At 47.3% G+C, this 12874-nt stretch overlaps 1 protein-coding gene across 2 annotated transcripts in view; it reads right to left on the minus strand.

Moving 5' to 3' along the window:
- The window catches only part of CHRNB4 (cholinergic receptor nicotinic beta 4 subunit), a 184794-nt gene that overhangs the window by 40069 nt on the left and 131851 nt on the right, over nucleotides 1–12874 (minus strand). The window contains exons 1-2 of one of the 2 annotated variants that reach the window (XM_085643703.1): nucleotides 12101–12229; nucleotides 8721–8866 (exon numbers count right to left, since the gene is read on the minus strand). In XM_085643703.1, coding sequence (XP_085499829.1) covers nucleotides 8721–8834 — 114 coding nt within the window. In that variant the 5' untranslated portion in view covers nucleotides 8835–8866; nucleotides 12101–12229. Of the gene's footprint in view, nucleotides 1–8720; nucleotides 8867–12100; nucleotides 12230–12874 lie in introns of those variants that run through there. The other variant, XM_085643702.1, reaches the window with a different exon arrangement.

Raw genomic sequence — 12874 nt, forward strand, 5'->3', positions numbered from 1 at the left:
TCCGTGTTTCTTCTCTGAGTAGGGCCAGTTCTTGAGCCGATCTCTGTCTTCCCTTTGGTTTCCTGTTTGGAGGTCTTTTCTCCAAATCTACGCAGTATCCGTACTGTATGGTGTTCAGTATCCACTTGTCTGTGGTTATACGCCGCCACTCCTGAAGATAGAACCTCAGCCTCCCGCCTACTGGTGTTGTATGCTCGTAGGCTCTTGGATCTTCTCTCCCCCCTGATGTCACTTTTTTGCGCCTCACCCTTGGGGGCATGTCGAGGGTAGGCGTCCTCTTGCGTGCTGAGTCACTTTGATGAGGGCTGGTCACCCCCTCTCCTCCTTTGGCCACGTCCGTTCCCTCTCCCCCGAAAGGACTGGCCCCGAGGTTGGTACTGCCAGTTTTGCTTTTGTTGACCTTGTTGTCCGTGACTTTCACCCTGCTGACCCTGCTGGAACGTCTGGTGCGACGCCCCCTGTTGGCTTCCTCCCCTACCGTAGGGTCTCCTCGAGGGATTGCCTCGCCTCATTCCCCTCAGCTGTAGGGCCCCCATGGACCTCGCCGTTTCGTTTTCTTTTTTCAGCTGGGTGAGTTTCTCGTCTACTGTTGCTCCGAACAGTGTCTCTCCGTTGAAGGGGGTGCTAAGGATGTTGTTCTGCACCTCCGGTTTGAATCCCGAGATTCTGAGCCATGCATGCCTTCTCTCGGTGACCCCTATGGTCGTGCTGAAGTCTCTGCCCCGTCTAACGCCGTCTTTATACAGGAGTTGGCGATGTTTTTGCCTTCGTCTACCAGGTGCGAGGCTCTCTGGCGGTATTCTTCGGGGAGGTGTTTTACTATCTCCCCCATCTCGTCCCAGTGTTGGTACTGGTGCCTATTGAGGAGTGCATTGGAATTCGCCATGCGCCAGTGCATTGCGGCGTTCCTCTCGACCTTTCTTCCTGTGAGGTCTATCCTCCTGCTCTCTTTATCAGGTGGTGGGCCCGAAGTTGCTGGTACGTTGGCCCTTCTCCTGGCCGTGGAAGCTATGATGGAGTCGGCGGTCACGCTACCTTTGATGTAAGGGGGGTCCAGGGAAGAGTGCTTATACTTCTTCTCCGTCCTGGGCGTGATCGAACGGCAGGTCGCTGGTTCCTTGAAGGCTTCTCTCCCCTGATTTATCACACTTTGTAGCATGGGGAGGAATTGGCTCCTCGTCTGGATGGGGAGCAGGGTCTCGAGGAGAAAATCGGCTTTCGGCTTCTCTTCGTCGAGTTTGACGCCGAAGGCTGCCGCTGCGCTCCTGACCACCATATTGTACACCCCGATGTCGTCGGGCGGCGAAGGCCTCGAAGGGTACGTGTCCACGGGCTCCTCCGGGTTTTCGGTGTCGAGATCCTGCCATTCGATGTCGTGGCTGGTCGATGGCGCCGAGCCGTAGAACGACTGCTGGTCTTCTTCCTCGGCTTCTCCGTCATAATAGGTCTCGTCTTCCTCTTCGAGATCCCTCGTCAGCCCCTCGGTGTCGAATTCGTCCTCGACGACTTCCGTCGGTGGAACCGTTGGAATCTCGAACTCCTTCATCTTGGCGTCGAACTCCTTCTTCCTCTGAAGGATGTTCTCCATTTCGGCCTCGAGCCGCCTCTTCTTTTTCTCCATCTCGGAGATGCTTTCGGCGTCGACCGCGGGTCTTTTCGTCGAAACTTGCGTCGACGTCGACCGTTCTTTCTGCGTCGATCGTCCTGTTTCCTGGGTTGTCTTCGACGACCCTTGCTTTTCGGCGTCTTTCGGCACCAGGGAGTCCTTTTCGAAGGATCCGCTCGGCCTCTTGTCCATGCTTCCCCCTTTGGTCGTCGAAGTTTTCGGCGCCGGGGTTGCCTTCGTGGACTTTGACTCTGATTTTCTCGAGTCACCCTCGTGTTTTCGAGGTATTTTTTGTTTTGCGCTCGACGATTCTCTTACCTCGTCTTCTTTTTTCTTGTCGGTCTCTACGACCGTGAAGTTTTCGGCTGCCTCGGCGACGTTGTCCTCATTGTTCGTGGAGAGGCCCAGATCGTAGAGCGACGGGGCCTTACCCTTGCCATCCATGCTGGCGTTGGCTCTTCTCTGCCGATCTCTCACCCGGAGCGTTTTCGGCGCGAAGGCTGAGCAGGCATTGCAGTCCTTACTCTGGTGTTCGACCGGTAGGCAGAGGTTGCAGACCGGATGCTGGTCCTTCTGCGCGAACTTGTGGTGGCAGTTTGGGCAGAACTTGAATGGCGTTTTGTCCATTGCGCTCAGGGCCTCTGAGTGCGCATTCTCCAAGGTCGTCGAAGAAAAAGGCGTAGAACCTCCTTTCTTCGCGCTCCTGATGAAATCTCTTCCTTTCCTGTGATATCTTCTTAGTATTTATCGACGAAACTCGCTTTTCTTTCTTCTTCCTTCGATTGTAACTCTGGAGCTTCCCGATGACGATCCAGACCCAACGGCGGAAAAAAGAATCTGAAGATGGTGCCCCAAAGGTGGGACTTCCGCAGGAAGCACGACGACGTCACGGGAGGTGCACCAAATGGTGGGTCGTCGCCGCCCACCTGGGCTACAAAAAACAAAACAAAAAAAAAAACAAAGAAAAGACTACGAATCCGGACCCAACCACAAGATCGCGGAATAATGCACAGCATAGTGAATCCAGAAAGATTCACGCTGCAAAACTGGTGAACTTCAGTGTTTTTAAAATTATTTTTTGTTAAAAATGTTGTGTTTAAACTGACATTTTCACCTAACTATGACGTCTGTTGGTTTTTTCAGTGATTATAGATATAATATATATTAGATTTTATTGTTTTTTCCTGCCCTTTCTATGTCCACTCACTGTGTGCTCTCATCTTCATCTCTCGCCAGTAACTATCGGGCAACAAATATAAGCTCTAGATGTCCTCAGCAGAGGGCAATGGCACTCACTTAGAACATAAGTGCGTTGTGCACTCTACTCAAAACGATGGAGACGCTGCGGGTAAGGGACACTGGCACATGCCCGCTGTTGCCGCAGGCCTGCCAACTCACACAGTGCCACATGGCTTCATGCCTCCTCACACGGCACAATCACACGTCAAGCTGGAAACCCTTGCACCAAAGGGCTTTCTAGCTCAAGTGTGAACTCTATATACACAGCTGGGCTCCTGTTAAACCCCCCAGTTGTTGCGAGGTGGGGCCAGATGAGTTCCTTATTGCTGATGGGGAGGGTGGGGGTGTCTATTTAGGCAGAGCAGTGTGCCAAGATCCCCCTCTTCTTGTATTCTCATACGGGGAAAGATAATACTATAATCTACAGCCACCGTCAAGACATGAGGAGTTATGTAGAGAAATGAGACAGTGGCTGCAGACAGAGTAACAGGGCAAATGCTTCCTCCTTTGTCCATGCTGTCCCAGAGCCTTGGTAGGAGAGAGAAGTAAGTCTCTGCAGAGTCTGTCTGTCCTGCTGCCTGAATAAAGAAGGGACATTTGGCTGAACCGAGAGACAAGCAGAGGCTGCTGTGGCAGGGGGTGCTGAAGCTCCATCCGGGGCTACGAAAGAAGAGAAATAAAAGATTGCCATGGTTAAAGAGGGAGTGCGGGAAGCATTTGTTTTTAGGAGGGCAATGTTCTAACAGACTTACAGCCCTTTTCACGGGATATACAGTCCAATAAAGTCCTGCTTCATTGTTATTGTCCTTCGTCTTATGTTGAGGCCAATGACGCTGAAGCTGGCCTTTAATGGACAGTATAGCCTTATATGGAGGGCTGTAAAGGAGTCTGTATAAAGCCAATAGAATATGTGGAGCACTGGAGCACCACCTACCACACAGGCATGTCAGAGTGCGTACAAAGGCTGGTGTGGGCCCTTTGCTCAAACATTCGAATGTTTCTAGTTAAGTTTATCCCTGCTCAATTCAGAAGATTTTGCCCTGAAAAAGTGAAGTGTGTTAAATCACGTCACCCTTTCGGCTGAGGGCTAAGCCATTGTTTAGTGGCCCAATTACTCATTATAGGCTCAAGCGGCACTGAGAGAGAGCCTATGACGACTGGCATGGCCCTCAGCCTATAATGACTGGCATGAACCTCAGCCTGTAATGACTGGCAATGCCCTTAGCCTATAATGACTGGCCTTGTCCTCAACGTGTAATAACTGGCATGGCCCTCAGCGTATAATGACTGGCATGAGCCTCAGCGTGTAATGACTGGCATGGCCCTCAGTGGGTAATGACTGGAATGGTCCTTGGCGTATAATGATGTGCATGGCACTCAGCGTATGACTGGCATGGCCCTCAGCCTTTAATGACTGCCATGGCCCTCAGCGTATAATGACACACATGGCACTCAGCATATTATGACTGGCCTCGTCTTCAGCGTATAATGACTGGCATGGCCCTCAGCGTGTAATGACTGGCATGGCCCGCCGCATAATGACTGGCAAGGCCCTCAGCCTGTAATAACTTGCATGGCCATTGGCGTATAATGATTGGCATGGCCTTCAGTGTATAAAGATTGGCAATGCCCTCAGCCTATAATGACTTGCCTGACCCTCAGCGTGTAATAACTGGCTTGGCCCTCAGACTATAATGACTGGCATGGCCCTCAGCATATAATGACTCGCATGGCACTCAGCATATAATGACTGGCATGGCCCTCAGCCTATAATGACTGGCATGGCCCTCGGCATATAATGACTGGCATGGCCCTCAGCCTATAATGACTGGCATGGCCCTCAGCCTATAATGACTCGCATGGCACTCAGCATATAATGACTCGCATGGCACTCAGCGTATAATGATTGGCAATGTCCTCAGCCTATAATGACTGGCCTGGCCCTCAACGTGTAATGACTGGCTTGGCCCTCAGCCTATAATGACTGGCATGGCCCTAAGCGTATAATGAGGTGCATGCCACTCAGCGTATAATGACTGGCCTGGTCCTCAGCCTATAATGACTGGCCTGGTCCTCAGCCTATAATGACTGGCCTGGTCCTCAGCCTATAATGACTGGCATGGCCCTCAGCGTAATGACTGTCATGGCCCGCAGCGTAATGACTGTCATGGCTCTCAGCGTAATGACTGGTATGGCCCTCAGCCTATAATAACTTGCATGGCCCTTGGCGTATAATGATTGGTATGGCCTTCAGTGTATAATGATTGGCAATGCCCTCATCGTATAATGACTGGCAATGCCCTCCATGTATAATAACTGGTATAGCCCTCAGGCTATAATGACTGGCATTGCCCTCAGCCTATGACGACTGGCATGACCTTCAACGTAAAATGACTGGCATGGCCCTCAATGTATAATGACTGGCATGGCCCTCAACATATTATGACTGGCATGGCCCTCAGCCTACAATGACTGGCATGACCTACAACGTAAATTGACTCGCATGGCCCTCAGCCTATAATGACTGGCATGGCCCTCAGCGTATAATGACTGGCATAGCCCTCAGTGGGAGGCACCCATACCATGACATTGGATTTCCAAATTAACAGTTTTTATTGCCAACATAGTACATAGTCACAGGTACTTTCTCCAAACACACAATATTTTTAAGGCATCATATTTCACCTGCCGTAGAGCAATGGCTCTTAATTTAATTCAAACATTTTTGGGACTTGTTACGATATGCAGATCATTGCTATAAGTATTCTTAATGAATAACACTGTTTATCCTCAAGTGACTGTAGTCTAGCTTGCGATTTGTATTTTGTATTTGGAAAACATGGTATTAGTCTCTCCTTTAAATGAAATGAATTGTTTCACAAATACAGAAATTGATTTGCTTACCGCCTAAGTTTTTTTCTGAAGGCTCGTGTTAATTAGCGATGACATTAAGGTTTATGATCCCAATGTTTGATCTATGACATAAAATAGTTTAGAGGGATTCGGGGGATTATACACAGCAATGTGATTGGAAAGAGTGGGTGGAAAATAGCTTCCAGAAAAAAAGCTGTTTTGGTTTAGGTGTTTTTTTTTCAATTAAGAAAATATCCATTTTGGGTTATTGAAGGTAAGAGCTTTTCCTGTGGGAATGATCATCAACTTTGTAGCATATCACAACTCGATATGGATGCTACTGTTTTCAAATTGCTTTAACTCCAATATATTCCATTCTAATATCCTACCATGTGTTACCTTGTGTATCATCCCTGCCATTTACCATGGCTCGTATCTTGCGCTAACTTGTATTCCATCTTGCGCGGGCTTGAATAGCATTTCTGCTCTTCATTGTGGATCCACTCTTGCATTAACCTGCATAACCCTTCAGCTAGTTATCATGGATCATACCTCGTCTTGATATGTATGCCATCTCTGCTATTCACCATGGATCCTCCCTTGAGATAACGTGTTTACCATCATGCTATTTATTGTGGATCGCATCTTGCGTTACCTTGTATACCATCTCTTGTCTGAACATGAAGGCCATCTCTGCTATTCATCATGGATCCTCCCTTGCATTAACTTGTGTACCATCTCTGCTATTTATCATGGATTCTACCTTCTACTACCTAATATTGGATATTTAATTCAGGACCTACCTTGCATTAACTTGTATAACATCTCTGTTATTTAAAAAGTGCCAATTTCGTCAACAACGCCGATTAACTAAATACACACGTTTTGTTCAATATCGGTTGATGGCCCCTGCAATCGGAGTTGTGTCACATTCCATAACTAATGTTTTAGCTACGTATAGCAATGGAACTAAACTCGGATATCTGGCACTCAAAGTTATTGTGATTTGGATTTATTGTCTTAGAGACTAATGTGGCTGAGGTGTTGAGAATGGTCATTAAATTATAGTGTACAGCACCCAAAAAACTGTAACAATCACTCTTCAACAGCGTTGGGCCTCATTTAGAAGTTGGTAACTGGCCTACTAGGCTGAGAGGTCTGTCATGGGCCTCCCTTCCGCTCATCCAGTGGAAGACTGTCCATGGAATTTATAGGTCCCTGGTGGAGATTGGTTTGCCGAAAGTGCATCTGTTGGTGTGGCGGAGTTACTTCCGATACACACAAATACTGGTTGGGCCACTGTGTTATAGCAGCCTCCTCAGCATTCCCTATTGTTCTGCAGATCCCCAAGCTGTTGGTTCTTTCTGCAGAACAAAATAAAAATTTCCATTTTCTTCCTGCGTGTTATGAACATTTTTCTATTCCCTGCTGGGTCTACCAGGACTCACAGACCACCATGCCTCAAATGGCGGCTCTAATCGGGGGTGAAAGCCACACTATAAACAGAATGAGGCCTCTGCCTCTGTGACCTGCGGGCTCTGTGGCAGATGGATATTTGGACCAAGGGTTTCTGATGGCCGGGCCAGCTGAGGCTCAGTCATTGGAATCCTTCTGGTTCACCACCTACAAATTGTACAGATCGGCATTCGTGGCAAAGTCCTCTCCTGGTTTACGCCCTTTTAGGCAGATAGGTCTTTTCAAGTTCTCACCACCCTTCCACTCCCATACACAACTGCTCCATTGCGGGGTCCCACAGGGCTCCGCACTGAGTCCTACGCTGTTCAATATTTACAGCCACTGGTATTAGCAGCAAAATCCAGTAACATCTCCTTGGTGTCATTTGCGGATGACACCCAGCTGGTATTTTCCTTTTCCAAAGATTCTAGCCAGTACTCTGTGAAATTCCAGGAGAACCCGATTGCCATTTCTGAATGGATGGCGGCCAACTGCCTTCAATTGAATTCTACCAAATCAGAACTCCTTCTCTTAGGAAGGGATACCCATCTATGGGGCAACCACTGGTGGCCTCCTGTGCTTGGCTCACCCCAACAGCCAAAAACAGCTGTAAAGAACCTGGGTGTCTGGATGGATTGTTCCCTTTCTTTTGACAACCAGGCCAAATCAGTAGCAGGCACTTGTTTTGGTCTTTTACCTATTTTAGGACTCTTTGATTCCCATATTCGCCAGATGATAGTCCAATCTACCGTTCTGGGTAGACTGGACTACTGCAATGTGCTGCTCCTCTGCTCTACCAAATTGTGATTAAAAGGCTCCAGCGAGCCCAGAATGCCGTGGCCCGTACCCTCTTCGTGCTCCTCCAGCACTCCCATGTGTCTGGCCTTCTTCCCTGGCTGCACTGGCTGCCTACAGAGCAAAGAATCCTTTTTAAGGCTCTTTGTATCGCTCATAAAATTCTCAGGGGGTTTTTCACTGCGATTTTGAGTGATTTGTGTCTTCCCTATGTTCTGGCCATTGCCCCGCGCCCGGCTGATCTTCAACTTGCCCGCGTGCCCCGGATGCGTAGAACCAGAGCCGGCAGAGTGCCCCTTTCTGGAATTCCCTGCCTCCACCCATCCGGTGAACTCTGGACCACTGGGTTTTTAGAAGGGGCGTGAAGAACTGGCTGTTCTCTGATCACTAGCTGTTCCCATCTCTCCCGACTCCACTCTGCAGGTTTAAGCGCTGGGAAGCCCCATTGCTGGGGTATCCATGCGCTCTTTACAATAATCTTAACATAACATAAAATAAAATGTGAATTTGGGGAATCTCCTGCCCGGTGCAGGATGCATGTCACACTCTCTTTGCTTGTTGTATGAGATTTCTCAGATCATCCTCTGGGGTGAGCTGTGGGAGATCACAAAGGTGGGGTCATTAACTCTGGTCCAGCTGGACCTGTTTACTGCTATACATGGAGCAAATTGGTCACTATTTACTTGTATCGCTCTGTGCATTCTTTTTTTTGCTTTTTCAAACCATGTTACAAGATTTCTAAGTTAAACATTGCCTATTTTATTAAACTTACCACGCTTATTAACTGCGCCAACGACACCTGAAGCTGAATGGATACCAACTGTGAGCTGTTGGATGCGGGTCGAATTAACTTGTTGTATCTATCAGGACTCAGAAGTGTGTTCATCAGCCTCTCCTCAGCATCTGCAGAGCTGATTTCTGAAAAACACAACCAGTGGAAACACCGGCATGGTTACCCACTGCTATCACACAGAATTATATTAAACGGTACTGCGTGTTGTTTGTATTTAATAGAGAACACTTACGGCCATGGGTATGACAGGGTTAGGCTGTGATGCGTCATTGAATGTCCAAATAATCATACACAAATTACTACTGTTTGGCCTCTGTTTGTGAAATGCTTATGTTTATTACACATTTGGTACTCAACATGTCAGAGCCTGCACACTGAACTCTTTGATATGTCAGGACTTCCCCAAGACCCTGATGAAACAGACTTCAAAGGCCATATTGCTAAAAGAGATGCTAACACAACTTGCATCGGTGTACATCATCGCTGGTGTGTCGGGGCCATGGGCAGACCTGGACTGTGCACCCCATTAACATAACAACAATTGGAAAAGCCAACAGGTTTCTTTGAGCCGACCTTTTGGCTTTGTCAAAGCTTTTTGACAATGCAGAACAACATTAGCACAAAGAGAAAAAGATTATGAGCCTGATTCACAGAGTTAACTTAAGACAAAATCATGAATTTATTACTTTTGGTATTCACAGAAGTTAGGATTTTGTCTTAAGTTTGTCTTACTTAAGACAGACTTAAGTTAGGATTTTGTCTTAAGTTTGTCTTAAGTCTGTCTTAAATTTGTCTTAAGACAAAATCCTAACTTCTGTGAATACCAAAAGTAGTAAGTTTAGGATTTTGTCTTAATTTAGTTCTGTGAATCGGCCCCACTGTGTCCAGGTGCTGCACAGCACCAACAAAAACAAAACAAAGCCATCTTGGTTGGATTTAATAGAGTAATTTTAGCGATCTCAGCCTTCCTGAGAGTAGCATTATATCACAGTGATCCTGTGTTGAAAAGGTGGACTGAGTCTAAAGACCCCCATGACGAAAGGTTGCATTGAGAATTCTTCTTGCCGAGGGAAATCTTGCATGGTGTAGACCGGTCAACTCGCACGTTGACACTGTCACACGATATCCGCTCCCTTCACTACAAAGAGTGTCTTTGGAGGATGTAAGCAGCCAGTGTCCATTAAGGGGATTGAGAATACCCCATAACATCGGCACCAGCTCAGTGACCCTTTTTTTGGGCTGGGAGGAGGTGGAGGGCAGAGTGCCTCTTAGGTAGCTCTAGGCACAGGGCCCTGGATCTTCCAAGGCCCCGCCCCCCCTCACACCGTGAAATTTTAGTTGGGCACGTCTGGGGTGAGATCTTGCTGTTGTGTACACATATTATGACATTTTTACCCCAAAGCATTTTTATGGTTTTCACTATATATAGATAACCATTAATGATTCAAACAAGCTTACATCAAGAAGGTGGTAATGTACCTCTATACAAGGGGTCTTCAAACTGGGAGGAGGCTACGGGGGGGCCTGAATTGATTCAGGGGGGCACCGAGCTCTAGTCAAAAGAAGCATTATGCTGATGACGGTGCTTTGTTTTTAGCGGAAAGGAATGAGCGGTAGGCAGCAGCTCTGTAATGGGCCATCACTAACATCTTGTGTCATTTATATCCTGACAGGGAGAAGGTGTTAAAAGGGAAGGGACTCCAAATGTTCTTTAAACCCCCCCACCCCCATTTCTAATAATCACACTGTGGATACTTTCACATGTTAGTAACATTTTAGTGAAACTAACATATAGGGCGAGGAGGCCCACTACAGGATATCTAAACACAAGTATGAGCCGATCCAGCAGAGACAACGAACTCGAAAAATGCAATGCCTAGCATTAGGGTAATTCATGACTATGCCCTTATGCACGGTGGAAGGGGCAATACAAGTGTCCATGAATGCAAGAGAGGGAGGCTGAGCACAAAACCGAGTGTCCATGCAAGGAAGGAGATCATCATTAGAGAACAGAGTTTTATGTGTAAGTACTAACACATCCCAGAGATCAGTGATGAGAACATGAAGGAAGGTTTATGACGTTAACTCCTAGCCTGGGCCTTCACTCCTGATTTCAGATGTGCATCTATTGCTTTGCGTACTACTAAATATGCAGTTATATGGCAATGACTGTATGCCATTGCTAGCAACTGCTGTGGCTCACATTATTCTAGGATGCTCTTAAGTACAGCCCATCATTATCTTTTATGAGTGCAGTACCCACCATTGCTGTGCATGCACATAATGCAACAGCCAATAATGCAGTTTCCGCTATGACGCTGCTGGGTATGTGTGGGTCAATATCCATGGCCATGTGGAACGTTTTCAATGACAAGGGCACCAACACTATATCCGGGGCTGGTATGGGAACGCAAAGCAGCCCTGACAATTTTTTCAGACCATGGGTGTAAGTATGAAGCACTACTGCTTTTGCTACTGGGGCCCATATTGCAGCACTGGTACAAAACCAACCTCCAACAACAAAACCGACCCCCACTGCTGCAAAACCACCCCTTACCCTTCCAGCCTCCCGGGGAAATGCCCGACACCCGCTACTTCCAGTTAGGCCCAGGCTTTATCACAGTCGTCATATTATCTTCTGTGACTTACAATAATATCCTACTGTATTTTTGCTGCAACTCCCATCAGCCTCCAGTGGGAACTTAATGCCCTGGAAACCTTTGCATGAAGTCACTTTTGAGAAGTAAGCATTGGCAAAAGTAAGGTTGTAGTCTTCTTCAAATATCAAACATCTGTACAATTATTTTGGAGATTAATAATAACAATTGTCAAATTAAGCACCTTCCTAACTTGGTATTGCTCTAACTCAGAAAAGCTCTGCAAATCTCCGTATTCACTAGCAGACTCTACACACATTATTGCATGGAGGGGTAATACAAATAAAATTGTGCAAAGCGGGAGAGGCATTGATCTCACCTGTTGAAGATTTATGAGACAGAAGGTCCTTCTAATTCAGAGGTATGCAGTTGAGTTTTAGAAATGAGACACATTATATTTTTTCAACTAAAACGTAAGGAACTGTTGCCTCTATAGAAGAGGTTTTTTCTGTGCAAGGACTTTACCTGAAGGACTCTGGGTCTGATTTAGAGTTTGACAGATACCCCATCCGCCTTACTACAAGTGCATTACGATATGATAAAATGTACCAGGCATAGTTACAGACTGAGACGTGCAAATCCTGCCGCTTCTGCCCAGTCTCTATAATTGCCACCACTGGTTTCCCTAGTGCGCAGCTGGGCATCCAACACACAGGAGCGGGCCCTGCACAACCTTCCCAGCACTATTCATTCTCGGAGTACCTCTGGCCGCGCTCCCATAGGCTGCGTACTCTGGGTCTGCCACTTCTGCGAAGCCCAGGCGGCTTCCGACTCACTGCCCTGCTTCTCCACTTCCGGCGGCGCTCGTCAATCCCAGACCCGCCCTTCAACTGGTGAACGGTGATGGCGCCTCTGCCCCAAACTCTCGTTAAAGAAAGAGGGGAGGGAAAGATGTGATCAGGCTTTCCCAAATCTTCGGTGACTTCTCGTCTGGCGTCCGCCTTCTGTTTTGGGTTTTCCTCGCCGGCTTCAGCTCTCGCATGTCAACGCTGCTGGGCCTCATTCGTGACTGAATGTAGAGGGAACTTCTTTGATAAACTTTTTAAGCATGTATTTTAATGTACATTTTAATGGTGCTATGTATCGCGATTTATCGACACGTTGTTATGGTTTTAGTTCACTAAACAATAAACTTGATTTTGATTCTGATCCTGACGCCTCTCTGTGCGGTCGTGATCTGCGCTGTTTGCTGTCCCTTGCAGCGTGTTCTGCTCACTCTGATTTTCATCTCGGGGGTGCGGCGGTCTCTTCAGCACCTCTCTACCCTGTGGAACTCCAGATTTAGGACGGATATCGGGCTTTTCTACGTTTTCGAGCCGGAGCTCTTCTAGTGTGCGGCCATTGCGACAGTTCCAGGCCACACCCCCTATATTTTTTCACTATTAGTATAATACAAATAGAGTACAATTAGCTGGAACATGACCTTCTCTGTGGAGAGTAAAACATGCTTATAAATGTATGCTGTGAGCCTGCTTG

Source organism: Triturus cristatus, chromosome 3_1 (assembly GCF_964204655.1).
Source record: "Triturus cristatus chromosome 3_1, aTriCri1.1, whole genome shotgun sequence".
NCBI classification, from domain to species: Eukaryota; Metazoa; Chordata; class Amphibia; order Caudata; family Salamandridae; genus Triturus; species Triturus cristatus.